This window comes from Pan paniscus, chromosome 5 (assembly GCF_029289425.2).
Source record: "Pan paniscus chromosome 5, NHGRI_mPanPan1-v2.0_pri, whole genome shotgun sequence".
Taxonomy (NCBI): domain Eukaryota; kingdom Metazoa; phylum Chordata; class Mammalia; order Primates; family Hominidae; genus Pan; species Pan paniscus.
The window spans coordinates 39,760,361-39,780,063 of NC_073254.2; the positions used below are offsets into that span (position 1 = coordinate 39,760,361).

The 19,703-nt window shown below is 37.2% G+C and overlaps 1 protein-coding gene across 1 annotated transcript in view; it reads right to left on the reverse strand.

The window, feature by feature from the left end:
- CMAH (cytidine monophosphate-N-acetylneuraminic acid hydroxylase) overlaps nt 1-19,703 on the reverse strand; it is a 58,173-nt gene that overhangs the window by 33,725 nt on the left and 4,745 nt on the right. The window contains exons 3-4 of the mRNA XM_008976810.5: nt 12,155-12,246; nt 252-361 (exon numbers count right to left, since the gene is read on the reverse strand). Coding sequence (XP_008975058.4) covers nt 252-361; nt 12,155-12,246 — 202 coding nt within the window. The remainder of the gene's footprint in view (nt 1-251; nt 362-12,154; nt 12,247-19,703) is intronic.

Genomic DNA, 19,703 nt, shown 5'->3' on the forward strand with positions numbered 1-19,703 from the left:
ATAGTTTTGCATGAGTTTCCTTAGGGATTTTTCCCAAAGTTTTGTATTGTTTTTTTTCCTTGTAATCCCTGCCAAGTTCTGGGGGTTCCTTAAACAATTTGTTTTATCATATGACTTTTTACCATATGTCCTAAATACCCATCTCAAAGAGTATTCAAGGTAATATAGGATGTTTACAGATATAGATGTTAAATGGACATCTTGGTCACGTTTTTGTTTTTAATAATATTATCCTTTTAATATTTCCTTACCTGGACTTCTCCAAAAGCCAACTCTTCAGGAGATCTGGGCTGTAAGTCCCAAGGGTTAGGAGGATTCAGTTCTAAAAGTAAAAGTCTGTTGTTTTCATCCATTTCAACAACTAGAATCAAATGAGAACAAATCTGGATTAATGACAAAAATGGCTTTTTAAAAGCATCACTGAAATAGAAATGCATGGTCTTCCAAAAATCAAAGGAAAATCAAAACAAAGGGTGCCACTCCCTTAGATCCAGCAATATCTGCAGAGACTACGACTTAAGATGAACACCAATTCATTTCTTTATCCATATGGCACTTATAGAACTTATGAGGTCTCAGTCATGTCAGGGATACACATATACAAACAAGACTTCCTTACGACTAAATGAATGATTGATAGAGATGACTTCGAGGCGCTATGGGAATGCACAGGGAGGGGCATCTGATCTGCAAAAATGACACACATTCAGTAGAAACCATACTCTGAATTTTTATCTTTTCTGGGCTAGTGATACACAGTAAGATGCCAGGCAGCGGGTGCAGCTCCCAGTCAGCCATGTGCAATCACAAGGGTAACACCAGATACTCTACAGTGGACCACGTTGCCAGGTGATTGTGCCCAACTGCAGGCTAATGTACATGTTCTGAGCATGCGTGCGGTACGTTAGGCTAAGCTACGATGCTTGGTAGGCTAGGTGTATTAACTACATTTTGACTTACAGTACTTTCAACTTATGATGAGTTTATCAGGACTTCACACCATGTGTAAGTTGAGGAGCATTTGTACACAATTCTGCTAATTAATTATACCTCAATAAAGCTGAGGGAATAGAGAATAGCTATCCTGAAGCCCCATTCAAAAAAGTGATTACCTCCAGAGCATGGGTGGGGGGATATGTGATATAATCAAGGAAAGATATATATTCTGTTGTTAATGTTTTATGTCTTAAGCTGGGTGCTGGGTACATGGGTGTTCACTTAATTTTTAATACCTTTTAAACATTGCTTAAGAAAATGTAATAAAAATATTTTTCTTAGTCATAACTATCACCTTATTTAATGGTGAAACACAAATGGCTTTCTTAATAAAATCAGGAATACATAAAGAATGCATTATTGAACTATGTTCCTGAAAATGCAAGTGGTATAATGAAGGTACATATTATTATTTCAAGGTTATATGATGGTTGAAAATTAGAGTCATGAACTAGAAAAAATGCTGGCTTTGGGAACATGTGGGTGGGAATCCTATTTCTGCTGCTTATTAGCAGTATCCTGAGCCTCAGTTTTCTGATCTATAAAATTATGATACATACCTTCACAGAGTTGTCGTGGAGATTAGATGAAATAATAGATACTAAAGTGTCTAGCACCATGCTTGGAACAAAGCAGGCATTTAATAAATAATAGTATTATTATGGTAATTATTTTATACTTAAAGGAATATATAGAACTTTAAAAGTTCATTGTAGGACAAACAAACCTATATACTAGCAAACTCGTTAGAAAAATACAACTGTATTATGGGAGACCCTCAGGAAACTCTTGCACTGATAGCTACCCCTTCTTCATAATTTTTCTTTTTCAAGAGATGCAGAAAAAAATAAGTCTGTAATTCTTCACTTGATCTTAGCCAAAAGGCCAAGAAGCAATTGTAACTCTTAATCATTGTTCTGAAGCAATTACCATAAAGATCGCTATGCTCCTTGCACAAAGATAAATTGCATAGATGCAACGAAGAATGTGACATCTGCCAACTATTATAAATAAATTCATGAGAATATAGTATTATTAATTTGACCTTACAAGCTGATAAAATCTAGGTCATTTGGGTTATAACTTTATCCAGAAAAAACAAACAAATGGTAGTCCCTAAATCTTTTTTAAGGAAGAATAATGAAGGTGAAATGAAACAAAAATATACCATAAAACTATAATAATCAAATCACTGATTATTGACATTAGGTCAGCCAAAAAGTGGATCCTAATTATGTTAACTGTTTATTCTAAAGAAGGTATCATAAATATGTGGACCATCTAACATGGTGCTGCGGCAATTAGTTCTCTAAGTATTCTAGTTGATTAAGGACACAAAACGACCAAGCCATGAAAATGTATAAAATAGAATATCAAATATGAGAGGACTTTTAAATTTAATAGCAATGGAAATAATTCCAGTGGAAAATCTGAATAGATACAAATGTAAAATGAAAAACTTCTAACACCAAAACAATTTAGCAAACACATTTTGCCAAACTATATTTAGTGAAATATTAGCATCATATTTAATAGAAAAATGCAAGTAAAAACAATGAGATGCAATTTTTGCCTCAAATGAGAACAGTCTGAAAGACTAAGAATGTTCTGAGCTGGTAAGGTATGGGGAGAAAAGGCACGCTCATAAACCAGTCAGTGGGAGCAAAAATTTGTCAGTGTCAAAGAATGCATGGTGATGCTATACATATTAAAGAAGGAACATATGATGAACTCATTCATTCATTCATTCGTTTAGGACATCAAGTGGAAAGGGTTGTGTTAGTCATACTTTCTAGTTCACGACATGTATCTGATCCATGCAAAGCTCTTTTCTTTTTAATCTTATTTATTTATTCCCTTTATCTCTAGTTCCCATTCTCATTTTCCTCCCCTCCAAGGTGCCATTCTAAATGTTTGTGCAAAATATGTATTATATTGTGTGTGTGTGCATTTTTAATTTATATAAATGGCATTAGGTCTCCAATCTGTTTCTTACTGTTTTTCACTCAACACTATGATTTTGACAACCATGATGTTGCCATGTGTACATCTAGCCCACATCTAACTGCAGTTGAGTATTCCACGGTTCATGTCTACCACATTTTACAAATTCACTCTCCCAGGGATAGACTCCTAGATTCTGCCACAACAGAATTTCTTTGAGGTATAAACAAGAGCAGGATTTATGGATCCTAGTATGTTCATAAACCTCATCAGGAGCCAGGTACAGTGGCACATGCCTGTACTCCCAGCTTCTAGAGAGGCTGAGATAGAAGGATCACTTGAGCCCAAAAGTTCAAGTCCAACCTGGGCAACATAGCAAGTCCCTGGCTCTAAAAACAACAAAACAAAATAAAAAGAAACAAGAACAACAAACAAAAAACTCATCTGGCTAGTTACTGCCAGATTACTCTTCAGAATGGCTGCAACAGCCACACTCCCATCACGTGGATGAGGACTTCTACGTCTCTGACGTTTGGCATCATCTTAGCTTCTAGCTTTTTACCACTCTAAATGATGTAAAGTGAAACTTGCTTGCTTCACTTGCAGTTTTCTGATTACTACTTAGTAAGTATCTTCATATGTTTAATAGCCTTTAGGTTTATTCGGTAAAATGCTAGTTCATACTCTTTCTTCCCTTTTTATTTTTCTGTCTTTTTCTTGTCAATTTGCATTACTTCCTACTCTATGCTTGATATTAATCCCTTGTTGATTATAAACATTGCAAAAAACTCTCAAATTGTCATTATGTCTTTTAATTTTGTCCATGGTCTCCTTCATTAAGCAGAAATCTCACGTTAATAAAATCATATTCGTCCATATTTAAAATTTTTGTTGCCCTATGAGCTGTACTTTTGAAGTGTTATCCAAAGAGTGAAGAAGTGCCACCCTATCTCTAGATTGCAGAAATATACTCCTATATGTCTTCCATTACTTTCACATTGAGGCTATTGGGCCATGTGAAGCCCACCTTCAGGCTGAAGTATATGAAGGTTGGTGGTGAATGCTTTAATTGCCATACTATTTTACCAGTAATTCAACTACCTTATGAAACAACTCCAAATACAGAGAAGCTCTTAAACGCAAAAATACCAGTTTTAATTTTAAATAAAACTATGATGATCTTAAATTCTAACAGAAAAATGGCTAAATATATTAGTTAATATTTAATGTGAACATAAAATTATATGTGCATAGAATCTGACATTATGTCTAATATCATAATATTCACAAGATGCAAAAATGGTTTACATAAAATAACTGTTTGAAAAATTAAGTCTAACAAGAAAACTAGAGAATGGAACAGTTAGATGGAAGATTAACAGGGAATAGAAGACTTGAACAATACCATAAACTGACTGTACCTAATAGACATACAGAGAACACTTTACCTTGGGCCATAAAACAAGTGGACTTTATGCCACACTGGTTCAATATTTGAAAGATGCAAGGCTGATTCAACATTTGAAAATCATTCAATGTAACACACTGCATTAACAGAACAAAGAAGGAAACCACATCATCATCTCAATTGACACAGAAAGGGCATTCGAAAAAAATCCAACATCCTGTTGTCATAAAACACACTCAGGAAACTAATAGGCCAGGCGTAGTGGCTCATGCCTGTAATCCCAGCAGTTTGGGAGGCCAAGGTGGGTAGATCACTTGAGGTCAGGAGTTCGAAACCAGCCTGGCCAACATGGTGAAACCCCGTCTCTACTAAAAATACAAAAATCAGCTGGGTGTGGTGGCACGTGCCTGTAATCCCAGCTATTTGGGAGGCTGAGGCAGGAGAATCTCTTGAACCTGGGAGGCGGAGGTTGCAGTGAGCAGATATTGCGCCACTGCACTTCTGCCTGGGCAATGGAGCCAGACTCCGTCAAAAAAAAAAAAAAAAAAAGGCATCTAAGAAAACCTGACAGCTGTTTTCCCCCTAAAAGCAGGAACCAGACAAGCAGTTTCCTTGGCTAAAACCTCCATTTCTACATGGAGGCAACTGAACGGGAAAATGACATAAAAGGTATCCAGTTTGTAAAGGAAAAAGATAACTGTCTCTATTCACAGACGACACAATCTTGTATATAGGACACCCTAAGATATCTACAAATGAAACTATTAAAACCTTCAAAGGATACAAGGTATTTTGAAAATCAGCAATATTCTATACGCTAGCCGTTAATTTTTAAATAAAATTTACAAACAATTCCATTTACAATAGCATCAAAAAGAATAAAATACTTAGGAATAAATTTAATCAAAGTAGTATAAAACTCATACTCTGAGAACTATAAAATATGATTGAAAGAAATTAAAGAAGACTTAATAAATTAATAGACATTCCATGTTCATGGATCAAGACTGAGTATTGATAAGATGGTAATACTCCCTAAATTAATCCACAGTCAACACAATTTTAATCACAATTCTGGCTGCTTTTCCCCCCCCATACCTCACCCCCTGGGAATTGACAAGCTGACCCTAAAGACTCAAGACAAGCTGGCCTAGAGTAACTAAACTATCTTTAAAAAGAAAATAAAATTGAAGGATTCACAATTCCCAATTTGAAAAACTTACTACAAAGCTACAGTAATCAAAATGTGTGGAACTGGCAGAAGGATAGACATATAAATCAATGGAATAAAGAGTCCAAAAATAAACCCTTATATTTATGATCAATTGATTTTTCAACAAAGATGCCAAAACAATTCAATAGGGGAAAGAATAGTCTGTCAGAAAATGGTGCTGCAATTCATCCACATGCAAAAGAATGAATTTGGGCCCCTACATCACACAATGTACAAAAATTAATGCAAAATGAATCAAAGACCTAAATATAAGAGCTAGAACTATAAAACTCTTAAAACAATAGGAATAAATTTTCATCACCTTGGATTAGGCAATTTAAAAAATATTTCTTAGACTGGCTACACGTGGTAGCTCACATCTATAATCCCAGAATTTTAGGAGGCTGAGGTGGGGAGATCTCTTGAGCCCAGGAGTTTGAGACCAGCCTGGTCAACATAGTCTGACCTTCTCTCTACAAAAAGATACAAAAATTAGCCAGACATGGTGGTGTGTGCCTGTAGTCCCAGCTACTTGGGAGGTCAAGATGGGAGGATTGCTTGAACCCGGGAGGCAGAGGCTGGAGTGAGCCGTAATCATGCCACTGCACTCCAACCTGAGTGACAGAGAGAGAGAAATAGATATATTTCTTAGACTCTCTCTTAGACTATTATCTATGTGTGTGTATGTTAGTCTAATAAGTATATTAGAATAAAAGACTTAGTTATTCTAACCATATACTTTTTTAGATACCAGAAGCACAAGGTCCAAAGAAAAAAAAATTAGATGTCATCAAAATTTAAAACTTTTGTGCTTCAAAAGATGTCAACAAGAAAGACAGATAATAACAAGTCTTGGTGAGGATGAGGAGAAACAGAGTCATACATTGCTAATGAGAATGTAAAATGATGCAGTCCTTTTGAAAACAGTTTTACAGTTCCTCAAAGTTAAACATAGAGTTACCATATAGCCCAGCAATTCCATTCCTAGGTTTATAACCAAGAGAACAAAAAACATATGCCCACATAAAAATTAGATAAATATTCATAGGAAAAGTATTCATCATAGCCAAAATGTGGTATATCCATACAAGGAATGTTATTCAGCCATAAAAGTCAAGTAAATGAAGTACTAATATATGCTATGACATGGATGAATCTTGAAAACATGATGCTAAGTGAAAGAAGCCACACACAAAAGGCCACATATTGTATTATTCCAATATATGAAATGTTCAGAATAGGAAAATCCATAGAGACAGAAAGAAGATTGGTGGTTGACAGTGTCTTGGAGAAAAGGGGAATGAGGACGACAATCATTACAGGGTTTTTTTGGGAGTGGTGGAAAATGTTTTGGAATGAGATAGTGGTGGTGGCTGCACAACGTGTGAATATTTTTTTAAAAAGGATTAATGTGTGCAGTTTAAAAGGGTAAATTTTGTGGTACACAGATTATTTCTTACCAAGAGGAAGAGGAGGAGGAAGAGGAGAAAGAGAAAAGGAAAGAGGAAGGAGATGGGGAGAGGGAGGACAGCAACCACCAGAACAAAACATTCTAAAATGTTTTGGGTGATGCAAGTGTAGGTGAGATTCTTCCTTCTACTTTTCTGAATTCCAACGTTTTAATTGTGAACATATATTATTTTTTATAATAATAATAAAATCAGATGCTCATCACTGATAACATGTCCCCAGGTGGATCAAGCCCTTATCTTTCTCAGAATGTGGTATGAAATCCCTACAGCGTTGGTAGCACTGGACTAAAAAGTGAGCTCTGTTAACAAATGCTCCCTTCGTGGCAGTGTCTTCACTCCAGCTAAGGCTGAAATTCCCAGAATTTGTTATTTCCTGTCCTCCCACTGACCCTGCTGCCAGCTCTGGCCCTGCCTTTTGCCTGCATGATGGTTAACAGTAGCCTTAATCTAATTTTCCAGTGCATCCAACTTCCTGCTGGGAGGGAAATCCCTTATTTCTGCTCCTGTGGTCCCAGTCCCAAGGATATATGCAGATTATTTGAGACATATGTATACAAATAAATTATGCTGTGTACTAACTACCATGAATTTAACAGGCATTAAATTAAACATTTTTTTACAACAACCTGTTTTTTGTAAGATGGCTACTAAAAATATTATTTCTATTTCACATTTGAAGAAATTAAAGCACAAAGGGATTGACTAAATTGCCCAGTGTCCCCAGACTGTGTATTGGAGCCTGGATCCGCACCCAGGTGAGAAGGCCCCATTGCCTTTGCTCTTAACACTTTGCTACAGTGTCTCTGTAAAGGTCTTGATCAAAAGATTTAGAGATTTTCATAAAAGCCCCTAAGCAGTTGTAGATTACTTGGTTATATATTCATAAAGTTGATAGTCTCTTGTCCTTTCACTTACACAAACTAACAGTGTTTATACCCAAACCTATGTTTATTATCAGTTTTATGTCAAATAAATTTAACAGTATTTGTACAGCACACATAACCAGCTCCTAGTAATAAGGCAGCTGGCAGGCTTTCTGGGCTAAGTCAACAGATTCAGGGTGGAGTTCACTGGAGAAAATAGCTAGTGGTCCAGGTGTCCTGTTTGAGACGTGGAGGGAGGATGAATTTGTAGTTAAAACACTTAGCAACTCTTCCCAAAATAGCATTCTATTTCCTTGTAGTGAATGGCAAAGGACACATACCTCAATAAGTAACACCTTTGTTTGTAGGAGAACTGGGAGAATGCTGGCAACACACTCTTGTTTAAAAAGGCATTTGGTGTTGGTCTCACAGAGACACATGGGTGAGAGTGGTCACGCCTATATAGTATGCCTATAATAATTTGAGCCTAAAAAAAATTTAAAGGTATTATATTCAAAGCCCACAGCCTGGAGGCATAGCCCAGGAAGCTTCCAGCTCAGCTCCCTTAACAGGTAATCTAAGACTGCTCTTATATCACCCACATGTGCTTATGCATGTATTTTTTAAATAATTGAGTCATTCTATTTATAATGTTTATAACATGCTTTTTTTGCTTTGTGTATCAGAAATAGGCTTGAGTGCAATGGTGTGATCTTGGCTCACTGCAACCTCTGTGCCTACTGGGTTCAAGCGATTCTCCTGTCTCAGCCTCCCAAGTAGCTGGGATTACAGGTGCCTACCACCATGCTCAGCTACTTTTTGTACTTGTAGTAGAGACAGGGTTTCACCATGTTACCCAGGCTGGTCTCAAACTCCTGACCTCAGGTGACCCACCCACCTCAGCCTCCCAAAGTGCTGGGATTACAGGTGTGAGCCACCATGCCTGGACTCACCCAATGCTTCTATTCCTCCTCTCCCCTCATGCCTTCATCCAAGGTTCCTGACCCTTCCAGACATGGAGCTGGAGGAAAAAGGAGAGTTAAAGAAAGAGAGCAAGGGTCCTTTGGTCACGGAGCAGCAGCATTATCTGGGCTTGGCTTTTGCTTAAAGCTGATTCTAAGGGATACCTCAGTGGGTTATTGCGAGGATCCGTCCAATTGCTTGGAAACACCCACCTGAAGTTCTCTGCACCTGGGTATCTCTATGCTACCTGGTTACTTATGCTTTCCTTAGCCCCTAGCAACGTAGCAATACATCCAACTTTTCTCTGCAGGCCTTTTGGACCTAGAATGACTCTACGTTTATGCCTCCCATTCATGGTCCACATCACATCCATAGGAAACACTCAACTGTTCTAGCCCCACTGAATTTTGGGAGTGCCAGTGTGCCTAACACAACTTCTTCTCCTTCAGCTTGTCTGTCACAGCTACATGGCCAATCTTTCATCCTTGAGATTTCTCAGGGGAGAATCAGACACCAGCCCACTGTGTCCCTTAACCTTGGAGAACACATATCAGACTCTCTAGGTGGTCCAGCTAAATTCTGGCCTAAGGAGAGGGGCCGGCATCCCTCAGAAGTTGCCCCTGCAAGGGGCATGAACTCTCAGTACAGCTTTCCAAATAACTCTTCCTAAGAAGTTATATTTCAAACTCCCCTTTTATGCTTTAGTATTCCTTATAAGGGTGAGGGATTTAAGAATGATCTACTGGTTCTCAGCCTCTTTGTAAATCCTTTCTCAGAACTTCAATTTGGAATGGGCATCTGTTGTTTTGCAACCTCAACTTCCATTTCACCATCCTGTTACAAGGTATTGCATATGTTGTATATTTAGCATTTTCCATTTTTACATATAACCCAATTTTCCCAGGCCTCACCAGATTGACAATATAAAATAAAGTTGCGGTCTATCTTTATGCACAAATGATGATGGCAAGAGCCCCAACTGTTTTGCTGACTAGAAATTAGCACATTTTCAAGTGTCCCAAACGTATTTTGGGGACTTCCCCAGAAGCATGCTACACACATGCCCACAACCTGATCTGTAACTGCTTGGTGTCTGCTTTTCCCTCTTTTCCTACCCTGGCTTATAATCTTTCACATTGTCTGCCTAGGAGTTTGAGGAATGTCACATCATTGCTAGGTTCCAAGGGTAGGTAGAAGAAATAGCCTCCTCTCCAATTGTGTGTCACATGTGGACACCAGGACGTGAAATGGCTCTTCTTTGTCAGATAACGAGTTCTGGCCATCTCCTACTTCCCACGAATCCTCCAACTCTCTCCTAAAAATAGTGCCATTATTTTTCTGATTGCCACTTTCCTGAGCTTGGGCAGTCCAACCTGGTCTACGGGCCAGAACAATTCCCATTTTTAGCTCCCCACAAACCACAGACTCCACCACCCAATTTCCCTTCCTTTTTCTCCCTCATGCCCAGGTACAAAATAGAAATCTCTGTGTTTATTAATGGATGGGAGGGAAAGAGAAATTGAAGTCTCACTAGCAGCTTCTGGGTCAACACTTTGCTTATCAGGGATATTCAATATTATCTTTCTTTTGCTTTCTAAGTTCAAGAGCCATTCAGAATAAAAAGCAAAGTGGAGGACAATGTATACAGTCTGCTACTAAGGAAGGGAATATTATAAATATGTACTAGTTTACAAATGCAAAAGATACCCCTAGAAGGACCCACAAGAAACTAAATAATAATGGTAGTTGCTTCTAGAGTGGGAACTTGGTGACTAGGGATCAGAGGAGGAGAGAAAATTTAGTTTTTACTCTATTTAATTTTGTACTTTTTGAAAATTTTACATGTGCATGTATACCCCAAAGAAATTAGCAGTTTGCAAATAGATAACTCATTTTAAGAAGAGAGAAGACAACGTTCAAGTTGAAGCCTGCAATGGCAGACCATCCGTATCCATTTGCAAAGAAAAAATTAATCTTGTTTATGCCCCAAATGAAGAGGACTAACAACTAACAGCACGAACAATAGCCTACACCACAGGCATCTTAATTGATTCACCTTACACAATTCTGACTGAAAAATTAAAGTTGAGCAAACTTTGCACTTGATGGCTGCCAAACCCATCCAGATCAGCTGCAGACAAGAGCAGAGCTCTCAGTGGAAATTTTAAACGAGTGGGATCAAGATCTTGAAGCATTTCTTCGAAGCATTGTAACAGAAGATTAAACATGGCCTTACCAGTATGATCCTGAAGACAAAGCACAATTAAAGCAACGGCTACCAAGAGGTGGAAGTGGTCCAGTCACAGCAAAGCCAGACTGCTCAAGAGCAAAGGTCATGGCAACAGTTTGTCGAGATGCTTAAGGCATTTTGTTTGCTGAATTTTTGCAAGGACAAAGAGTAGTAACATCTACTTATTATGAGATTGTTTTGAGAAAGTTAGCCAAAGGTTTAGCAGAAAAATGCCCAGGAAAGCTTCACCAGAATCACACCACAAAAATGCCTCTTGCTCATTTCTCTCATCAAACAAGGGCAATTTTGTGAGAGTTTCTGTGGGAAATCATTAGGCATCCACCTGGTTACGGTACCAATTTGGCTTCTTCTGACTTATTTTTCTTTCCTAATCTTAAAAAGCAATCTTTAGGCTGGGTGCGGTGGTTCTTGTCTATAATTCCAGTACTTTGGGAGGCTAAGGCAGGTGGGTCACCTGAGGTCAGGAGTTCGAGACCAGCCTGGCCAACATGGTGAAACCCTGTCTCTATTAAAAATACAAAGCTGGGTGTGGTGGTGGGCACCTGTAATCCCAGCTACTTGGGAGGCTGAGGCAGGAGACTTGCTTGAACCTAGCAGGTGGAGGTTGCAGTGAGCCAAGATCACACCATTGCACTCCAGCCTGGGTGACAAGAACAAGACTCTATCTAAAAACAAAACAAAACAAAACCAAAAAACTTTAAAGGGCACCCATTTTTCTTTGGTTAATAATTTTTAAAAGACTGCATTTATATGGTTAAACTCCCAGGACCCTCAGTTCTTTAGGGACAGACGAAATGGCTGATATTATCGCCTACAAATGCGTCTTGGCCTTGATGAAGCTTATGTTGAGAAATAAAGCTTATATTTTTTATCTCTTAATTCCATTTTTCCACAAAATTTTTAAAGTCTCCTTGTACTTAAAAAGAGATCTAACAGTTTAAAATCAGAATGTATCCTAAGCTTCAAGTGAGATTAGAAATAAGTTGACAAGAACCTCAGTAACAATAATAGCAGAATACATTTATCATTATTGATGGTATTTACCCAGCTCATCTTGACAGAAGCTTTCCGGAGGGTTGATATACTTCATGGTGCTCACATCTAATTTCCAGTTGTGCTTTGTGCATCTAACAGACCTGGATGAAAAATTGTACTTAAGTTTATGAAATGGTAAAAATAAAAATTAATCTTTATTAAGCTTAAATGTATTCTTTCATAATGATATTAAATTATAATGGAATTAGTTGGTTGAACACAAAATACATAAAACAAAAACTATCAATAGCTAATACTTAAATATTTAAAAAAAGCCTAATCATCAATAGGTAATTTTAGAAATAAAATTAATAAATTGAAGATAAAGCCTAATCATCAATAGGTAATTTTAGAAATAAAATTAATAAATTGAAGATAAACTCCATGTCACAAAATGACACATTTTAGAGAACAGAGACAGCAGAATAAAGAAGTCTTCAGAAACACCTCTTTTATAAAAGCCAAGCTGGATAAGATCCAACTGGGGCCAATACAAGGAAAAACTATAGTAGTAAATATATATCTATAATTTATATCACTCTAAAATCCTTGACCCCTAGAATAGTCAACCAAAGGTTACATATTTCAAAGAGAAAAGATCTTATAGTTTAAGATTTTAGAGCATATATGTGAGATAAAATACAAGATGCTCAGTTAGATATGGATTTCAGATAATGAATTTTTAAATATGCTTTCTGTAATATTTAAGACATATTTATTCAGAAAATTAGTTGATAAATCTGTAATTTAAATTTAACCAAGGGTCTCGTATTTTTATTTAACACTAGCAACCCTGTTTTAGCATGAGAACCAGACTGTAATAAAACAGGTTGCTCAGTATCTTTTCCCCATCTTACCACAACTTTGAGGGGGACGGAGTGGCTAGAGGTGGGATATAAATAGTTCCATTTTTTCTATTTTGGTGGTGTTTCTGGTGATTTTTTGTTGGTTTTAAGAGTTAAAGAATTTTTTAAAATAAAGAAATCTGTCGCAAACCAGAAACACCAAATTTTTTAAAACTAAAAATATCTACTTTAACATAAGTGAATCATGCTGATATTTCTGAATTTCATTATATCCAGAATTATTTCATGTTCTCCAAGTTATGAGGCAAAAAGCATATTCCACGCTTCAATTTATGAAGGATTATTTTATGACTCCTTTCTCATTGATGAGTAGCCAACAACCTTTCAATTAATTCTGATGGAACATTCCAACTGCAGCTATTTGGCATGCCAGGCCATGAAAGGGAAAATTGGCAGAACCATGCGCTCATAGATGACAGGGAGACAACAGCTTTCCAGTTAGAGGAGGTTGTGAAAAATTGATAGGCTTTAAAGATGAGAATCATGGCTTATAGGATTTGTTGATCTTGGTTGTGTTGAGAAGAAAAATGGCTGAATAATGGTGGGTAGAACAGGTAGGTCTCTGTTCTTGGCTGGAAACTAGAAACTAGAAAAGACAGTTTCTTCAGATAAATAGCTACGAAGAGAATCCAACTATAATTTACTGAACTCAGAGAAGTGGATGGGAGAATACAGAGCATAAGTTAACACAGAAATGCAGTTTCAACATGCAAATGCTTGGTGAGCTGCATCTGGGAATAAAGCTGGCAGAACCTGCTTCCTCATGGGCAGGAGAGCTAAGAGGGGAGGACTAATGTGTCAAGAGAACAGGTCAATCACCTGCAAGGGTTTGAATGAAGAAGAGAAAGGCTAGTCTGTGGGAAAGCAATCACTATACTTAGATGAGCATATTAGATACAAAAACAATCTGAGTTCCTGTAAAAAAGTCCCTCTATATAAGCTACACAAGAAGCTCATTGCAGAGAAATAGTAACTATAATTCACTTTTTTGACGTGCTTGCCATATACCACCATATGGCATTCTTTTAAGTTTTATGTGTTTGGCATCACTTAATCCTCTCAGCAACCTGACAAAGTAGGTAATATTTTCATCCTCATTTTAGAAATGAGAAGACCGAGGTCCAGAAAGGCTAAGAAACCTGTCGAGGGTTATGACCTAGCTAGTAAGTCGTGGAATCAGGCTTCTAAACCAGGTAGTCTATAAGGAGAGATGATGCTCTTAATCAGTAAACTTTAAGGCCTCCTTAAATGGCTGGCTAAGTGGCACTCTGTGAAATGGCCCGCTAAGTTAAAAAACTAGGAGAGGAAACCCAGAGTCCCAAAGCTGTAATAGTTGGAAGAGAAAACCCCAACACCTTGAAGTGCTGGTGGAAGTTTACCAGTGACAGAACTATGTCTGAGGCTTCACTGACTTGAATCCACCCAGAAGATGGAAGAACATCAAAATGGGCCATCAGGGAATTACTTAGAGGTTCTCCTAGAGCAGAGTTGCCAGCTAAAAGGGTGTCCCATTAACTACTTTGGACATATTTATACTAAAAACACATTAGTTTTTTAAATCTGAAATGCACATTTAACTGGGCATCCTGTATTTTTATTGGTCAAGCTGGCAGCCCTATCTGAGGAGCCAAGCAAGCTACAGGTGCAATACTGGTGTGAAAGGAAAATATCTTGGGCCCCCCAAATCGCTAAGCTAAAAGGGAAAGTCAAGCTGGGAACTGCTTAGGGTAAACCTGCCTCACATTCTATTCAAAGTCACCCCTCTGCTCACACTGAGATAAATGCATATCTGATTGCCTCCCTTGGAAAGGCTAATTAGAAACTCAAAAGAATGCAACCATTTATCTCTTATCTACCTATGACCTGGAAGCCCCCTCCCTGCTTCAAGTTGTCCTGCCTTTCCAAACCGAACCAATGTTCATCTTACATATGTTAATTGATGTCTCTTGTCTCCCTAAAATGTATAAAACCAAACTGTGCTCTCACCACCTTGGGCATATATCATCAGGGCCTCCTGAGGTTGTGTCATGGCCAAATGTCCTCAACCTTGGCAAAATAAACTTTCTAAATTAACTGAGACCTGTCTCAGATTTTCAGGGTTCACATTTTGATAACCATGAAGGGATTCTGAGTGGAGATGCCCCTGACCTTTGACAAATCTATGCTTGGTACCAGCATGAGCTAACTTTATGGCTCAAACCAACAGGACAATTTGCTGAGGCCTGAGAGCACCCCCCTCCAGAGAATCCCTGATGCCCCAAATGTGGTAGAGATCTTAAGTTTATTTTGCTGGAAAAAAAAAAAAAAAAGCAAGTAAAACTCCAAAAAAACTTTTACTTGCTTCCAAAAAGGAAGGGAAGATTTCCTGTTTCCATGGCTATGGAAGACAGGTAACTCCTTTATGGAGTTTGAGCTCACTTCCAACAGGGAAGATGAGTTTTTTTTCTCTCTGCTTCTAGTATGGTAGAGAGCAGTCTACACCCTGAGACCCATCCCTAGGTAAGTAACTGAATTGGGGTTTGTCTTGGCTAAAGTTAAGATTAACAACCAGCTGGTCTTAATTTCTCCTTACTATTAGAGTACTCAGTAATGATATAAGTTGTGTGATTGTTTTGCTTAACTGTTTTTTTTGTTGTTGTTGTTCATTCCTGTTTTCATTGTTGTTTTGGACTTTTTCCCATTGGGTTTGATCAACTCTATCCAACTTGATCAAATCCAAAGGAAATTCCAAATTATGGGGAACAAGGCCTCTGAAGTGGCTAAATTCACACACACACACACACACACACATACACACACACACTCACACACACATGTGGTATGGGGTGGAGGGGAAAAAATGGCCAGAAAAAGGAAAAAAAAAAACCAAAAAGAAAAATTTTTTATTCTAAGGGGCTTCATTTACATAACAAGGCCACCTTTTTGTTAGCCAGGCCAAACTGAAAGAGCAATGGCTATACTTCTGAAATAGCAGCAATTTGTCCTAGCTGAAATATGGTAATGAGATTTTAAAAGTTTTTTTTTAAGGAGCTCAATGGTTAAAAGTCAGCTTAATTAAAACCTGACATCCAAGATGCATGTGTGTGTGTGTGCGCGCGCACGCATATGTGTGTGTTTGTATTTAAAAGGCCTTCATGTTTTTGTTTTTCTCCTGGGACCTTGTCTTTTTTTTTTTTTTTTTTTTGAGCAAAAGTTTTTTTCTTTTCAGTTGACAGAATTCTGTTTTCTTCATTTACTTCTACTATCTCTCCTTTCTCTTGCACCCTCTGCTGCATGGAGGACCTAAAATAGTTTATAATAGCCTGGGGTTCCTTAAAGAAAATGGAGAAGGCACCAGACTCTCCCTTTCCAGGGAAAACAAATTTTTTCAAGAATGTAAACAGACAAGTTTGTCTCAGCTCTTGAACAGCTTACTTTTGTATTGTGTTACTTTTTTTTTTTTGACTAAAATAGTTATTGCAACAGAGGTTACTCTTGGGTTTTTAAGGAAGAATGTGGTTTAGACACTTAGAAATGTCTTTAATTTTTTTTTTTCTGAGTGCACTGTAAAAGCACCATGTAGCCTAATCTCATATTAATTCTCCCTTTTTGGAGACCCAGGATTCAGTATGGGCTCTGCCCAGAGCTCAGAGATCCAGTTAAAAGATAGGTAGTCATTCCCTACCTAAATAAAATTAGTCTCCTTATAGAATCCTATGCTAGACTTCTATAATTTTATGTTTAATTTGGCATCCATTTTTAATCTCCCTCTAACACCACCAGACTTTTTCCTCTCTGTACCTTATGACATAAATTTTGCTATATGATTTTCACCCGAGTTGTTTCCTTTAGTATGCAAATTTAAGGCTATTTAGCTGACAACTGCCTAGGGTTGTGAAACAGTTTATCAGGAATCTGAAAGTCTAAGGGGAAAAAAAGGTTTCTATAAATCTATAAGATGTACTTTTCTATCAGCATGCCCAATATATCTATGTATTTACGTGTTGTGTACACAGTGTTTCACTACTGAAAATGTACAAAAGAGCTCTAATTAATTGGCTTAAGAAACTAAAAGTGTTGGCTGGGTGCAGTGGCTCACACCTGTAATCCCAGCACTTTGGGAAGCCCAAGTGGGTAGATGACCTGAGGTCAGGAGCTTGAGACCCACCTGGCCAACATGGTGAAACCCCGTCTCTACTAAAAATACAAAAAAATTAGCCAGGCATGGTGACAAGCACCTGTAATCCCAGCTACTTGGGAGGCTGAGACAGGACAATTGCTTGAACCCAGGAGGCAGAGGTTGCAGTGAGCTGAGATCACACCATTGCACTCCAGCCTGGGCAACAAGAGCGAAACTCTAACTAAAAAATAAATAAATAAATAAATAAATACATAAATACATAAATAAATACATTATCAGGAGAGAAGAAAAGACTAGTAAAATGCTTTTTCAACTTTACATAACTTAAGTAAAATTTTTAATAAATAAGCTAGCTTTAAAAATTATTGGTAAAGTAATATTAGAAATGTCTTAAGAATTGCCAGCATACATTTTTTGTTTACATTTATTAATCAAGCAGTTTCATAGTTATCCCTGCCAAATACTATAAGGTGTCAAACTTTGGCATAGGGGTTATAAAACTATAAATTCAGCCCAAGACAGAATGATCTTTACTTGTGTAATCTTTCATAAATAAGACACTGATATTAGTTTAATTAAAATAGCAACATCTTGAATTTAGTAAGATTACCATAACTTCTAATCTTTTGGCTTTAGGCAGTCTAGTTCATGAGCAGTAAAGTTTGTTTTGGGAAAGGACTGTTACTATCTTTGTTTCAAAGCTAAACTATAAACTAAGTTCCTCCCAAAATTAGTTTGGCCCACCTACAACCAGAAATGAACAAGAACAGCTTGGAGGTTAGAAGCAAGAGCAGGATGGAGTCAGTTAGGTCAAATCTTTTTCACTGTCTCAGTTATAATTTTGCAATGGCAATTCCATAACTTCAAATAATGATAATCGCAGTTTTTACAAGTGATCTAGGTAAATGATTAAAATAATTAGGTAAATGTAATAGGATAAATACTTGTAGACAAACTCATTATAATTTAGAATCTAAAGTTATATTAAATAATAGATATTTCATTATTTGGGCATTTTCCAATAAAAATATATTTGTAGGAAAACATTCTTTCTAAAAAAAAAAAAAGCAGTATGTCCTTTTAAAAAAGGTGAACAATTTTTGTCTAATTCAAAGCTTATTTAAAGGGCATGTATAAAACAAGGTAAAAGGAACCAAGAAATAAAAGACATGTAAAGAAAGTTATAAAAATAAAGAGCTTTTTTCAGTAAGAAAGCTTAAAGAGAAATAATTCCATATGAGAAAGAATCTTGTATGGTAAATTTAGTCCTAGAGTAAAATGACTGTTTAAGAAAGAAGGATGTTCAGCCAGGTGCAGTGGCTCAAGCCTGTAATCCCAGCACTTTGAGAGGCCAAGGCAGGTGGATCACCTGAGGTCAGGAGTTTGAGACTAGTTTGGCCAACATGGCAAAACCCTGCTTCTACTAAAAGTACAAAAATTAGCCAGGCATGGTGGTGTGCACCTGTAATCCCAGCTACTCAGGAGGCTGAGGTAGGAGAATCACTTGAACCCAGGAGGCGGAGGTTGCAGTGAGCTGAGATCGTGCCATTGCACTCCAGCCTGGGCAACAAAGTGAGACTCCATCTCAAAAAAAACAAAGGAAAGAAAGAAAAAGAAAGAGAGAGAGAGAAAGGAAGGAAGGAAGTTAGTTCAAGACAAACCAGAAAGCCCAAGCATGTCATGAACAATCTGTATAAGTCACAATAAGAAGATTTATAAAAAACAAAACAAAACAAAAACTTTTATATGATCAAGTTGCCTATGATTAAAGGGAAATAATAATGGTCTTTCTAGAGGCTGGGTTTGATGTTAAAAAAAATGCCACTTATACACTTATATTACATCTCGCTGGTTTTGGTTTTCTCTCCTCTTTTAAAAAGTGTGAAATAGTAACACTCCCCTTCAACTCATTTTCAGCTCATATAAGTTTTTTTCCCTGCTCAGTTTCTGTTTTTGGTGGCCTGATGCTAACAACATTTCCTTAAAGGTCTAAAGGAATTGTTTTCTTCCAACATAATATTCTGTGCACTGCAGAAGGTATTTTCTTTTGCCTTTTGGTAACTGGCCTAACAGATTTTACATTTATCAAAATAACTCCCATGCCATTATTATTAAATTTGGTTTCCTTAGGAAAAACTGAGATGTAAAATTTTTTTTAATTAAGGTTATTACATTCTTGTATCTTCCTGTATGTGCTTTTAAAGTCCTTGTGACATTGAGTTACAGGGCTTTGACTCTTGGGTCTAAAAAGAACACCAAGTCCTGCTAAATCTTAAACACTGACAGCAATTAAAACCTCATCTCCAGGCCCCCTAGAAGATGCCAATCAAAATAAACTGCATTCCTGAGACGCAGGGCCAGAAATTAAAGGCATTCAACTCCTCAAGGCCCAGGGGCTATTGCAGAAGAGGTGGGATTGTGAGATCACAAAGTTAATTTTTAGAGATAAAATGAGCTCAGTTTCTCTATAAATTAACCATTAATGTCAAAGGCACACTGATGCAAGACCAGCATATCAACCCATGTCAAATTAACAAGGTTTTCTTAAAACATTAACCAACTCCTTAATAAA